Source organism: Babylonia areolata, chromosome 6 (assembly GCF_041734735.1).
Source record: "Babylonia areolata isolate BAREFJ2019XMU chromosome 6, ASM4173473v1, whole genome shotgun sequence".
Taxonomy (NCBI): Eukaryota; Metazoa; Mollusca; class Gastropoda; order Neogastropoda; family Buccinidae; genus Babylonia; species Babylonia areolata.
This window is the reverse complement of record NC_134881.1, coordinates 27,985,731-27,988,230: the sequence shown is the minus strand read 5'-3', so window position 1 is coordinate 27,988,230 and position 2,500 is coordinate 27,985,731. Positions and strand designations below refer to the sequence as shown.

General features: G+C 37.7%; 1 protein-coding gene across 1 annotated transcript in view; it reads right to left on the bottom strand.

Moving 5' to 3' along the window:
- Window positions 1–2,500, bottom strand: part of LOC143283485 (uncharacterized) — a 174,975-nt gene that overhangs the window by 33,745 nt on the left and 138,730 nt on the right. Inside the window, exon 4 of the mRNA XM_076589727.1 lies at window positions 1–94. This exon is cut by the window's left edge and continues 97 nt beyond it. Coding sequence (XP_076445842.1) covers window positions 1–94 — 94 coding nt within the window. The remainder of the gene's footprint in view (window positions 95–2,500) is intronic.

Here is a 2,500-nt window from a genome sequence, read left to right as displayed (position 1 = left end):
GGGAGGAGGGAGGGTGTTGCCGCAGTAACGTCCCAGCACCGTCCGAAAGCCACGAGAGTCCACAGAGTAAATGTCGATGTAATCAAACACACACCTGTGGTAGAACAGGAAAACCAATTTGTGATAACAGTATCTGTTGATGTAATCAAACACACACCTGTGGTAGAACAGGAAAAAACCAAAATTCGTGATAACAGTATGTGTTATTGTAATCAAACACACACCTGTTATAGAACAGGAAAACCGATTTGTGATAACAGTATGTGTTGATGTAATCACACAAACACCTGTGGTAGAACAGGAAAAACCAAAATTCGTGATAACAGTATCTGTTGATGTAATCAAACACACACCTTTGGTAGAACAGGAAAACCGATTTGTGATAACAGTATCTGCTGATGTAATCAAACACACACCTGTGGTAGAACGGGAAAAACCAAAATTCGTGATAACAGTAACTGTTGATGTAATCAAACACACACCTGTGGTAGAACAGGAAAACCAATTTGTGATAACAGTATCTGTTGATGTAATCAAACACACACCTGTGGTAGAACAGGAAAACCAATTCGTGATAACAGTAACTGTTGATGTAATCAAACACACACCTGTGGTAGAACAGGAAAACCAATTTGTGATAACAGTATCTGTTGATGTAATCAAACCCACACCTGTGATAAAACAGGAAAAACCAAAATTCGTGATAACAGTAACTGTTGATGTAATCAAACATCAAACCAATTCATGATAAGACGAGAGACAGAAGGCTTTCCAGACTCACTTGTGATACATACTTAAAAGAAAAACAGTCTGAGTTCATTTGTTGAAATGTGTTCTGCATTTGTTATTATAATTATATAAAGCTTCACAATAAGAAAAAAATTAAAAAAGGCTGAAAAGCAGATTCGAACCATGCATAGTGTGGTTGAGGATAAGTGGTTTTGTTCACAGTGCTAACACAGGTCTACCAGTGACGTTCACAATTGTTATTTAACATGTTCTTTTAGCGTAATAAATCGACACGGTAATCGAAGTGATAACGCCGTTTAAGTCATGTTATTTAGGTATATCTTGGGCATTTAACAATTCCTTTAAAGTCCGCGGTAATGGAGACGTTCCCATCCCCTCAAACACACTGCAGTATGTGGCAGTTTTCTTTAGATCTGCAGAGATCCGTATTCGACAGGCTTCAGTAGTTACACTCACTGAGAAACTACGACACCGTCCATTCAATTTCTCTTTTATGTTCATTCTAGTGAATTCAGTATCCACTTTTAACTCACTCAGTACGGCCAGTCCTCTCTTCTCCTATACACAGTCCCCTCGGATGTCCAGTGGGTGTCTGAATGACCCAACCTTTAGCTTCCGTCGTCAGAATTGTGGTATTCTTTGTCAACATTCACCTCTTCAGTGTAAGAGCCTTCCGCTTGTCATATTTTGATGGTGGTAATTGGGGTGAAACGCTGTTAACGTCGTCTCTTTCGCCGTTCGTATGGAGAGAGTTAAACATTCATATGCGGTAAACAAGTTGATGATCCTTCAAGAAATTGTTTTAAATTCGACAGTAAAGGAGACGTTGCCATTGCGTCAGGCACACCGCAACATGTTTTGTCAAGATCTGCACAGACGTCTAGACAAGGCTGACTGAAACTCAGTGAAACAGTCGATTCAATTTTTCTTTTATGTTCATTCTAGTTAATTCAGTGTCTACCTTAGAATATTCATATGCAGTAAACACGCCAATAGTGTAGTTAGTGTCCCTGTATGCGTTCTGTCCAGAGTTGCTATTTCTTTTTTGACTCACTTGTGTAAACAAAGTGAGTATGTTTTAACCCGGTGTTCGGTTGTGTGTGTGTGTGTGTGTGTGTGTGTGTGTGTGTGTGCGTGTCCGTGGTAAACTTTAACATTGACATTTTCTCTGCAAATACTTTGTCAGTTGACACCAAATTAGGCATAAAAATAGGAAAAATTCAGTTCTTTCCATTCATCTTGTTTAAAACAATATTGCACCTCTGGGATGGGCACAAAAAAAAAAAAAAATGAAGCCTAATTATATGCAAACTGCATTTACTGTTATATCTAAATTTTTTGTATTCTCTAAACTTGGCACTTTGATCTGATATTCTGACCCAACAACAAGAGCAGTCATTATTATCATTTTTTGTTCAAACAGGAACTTCTTTTGCTAAGCATGGAAGTTTTATTTATTTTGCAAACGTTTTGGTGCAGATAGTAAAAAAGAGACATTACTTTGTAATTAATGCTAGGGGACTTAATTTGCTTTAAACTGATCTTTCTCATCTTAAACATTACATTTTGAACTTATACTCAATACATAAAAAGCTTGGTTTTTTTTAAAAAGTGTATCACAAGTGAGTCTTGAAGGCCTTGCCTCTCTTGTTTTAATTGCGAACAAAACAAAACGTGGTCATGGCGTTTTCTTACCAGACATAGCATACATTGCGGCAACTGGGAAGTGGTAATATTGTGTTTTCGGATT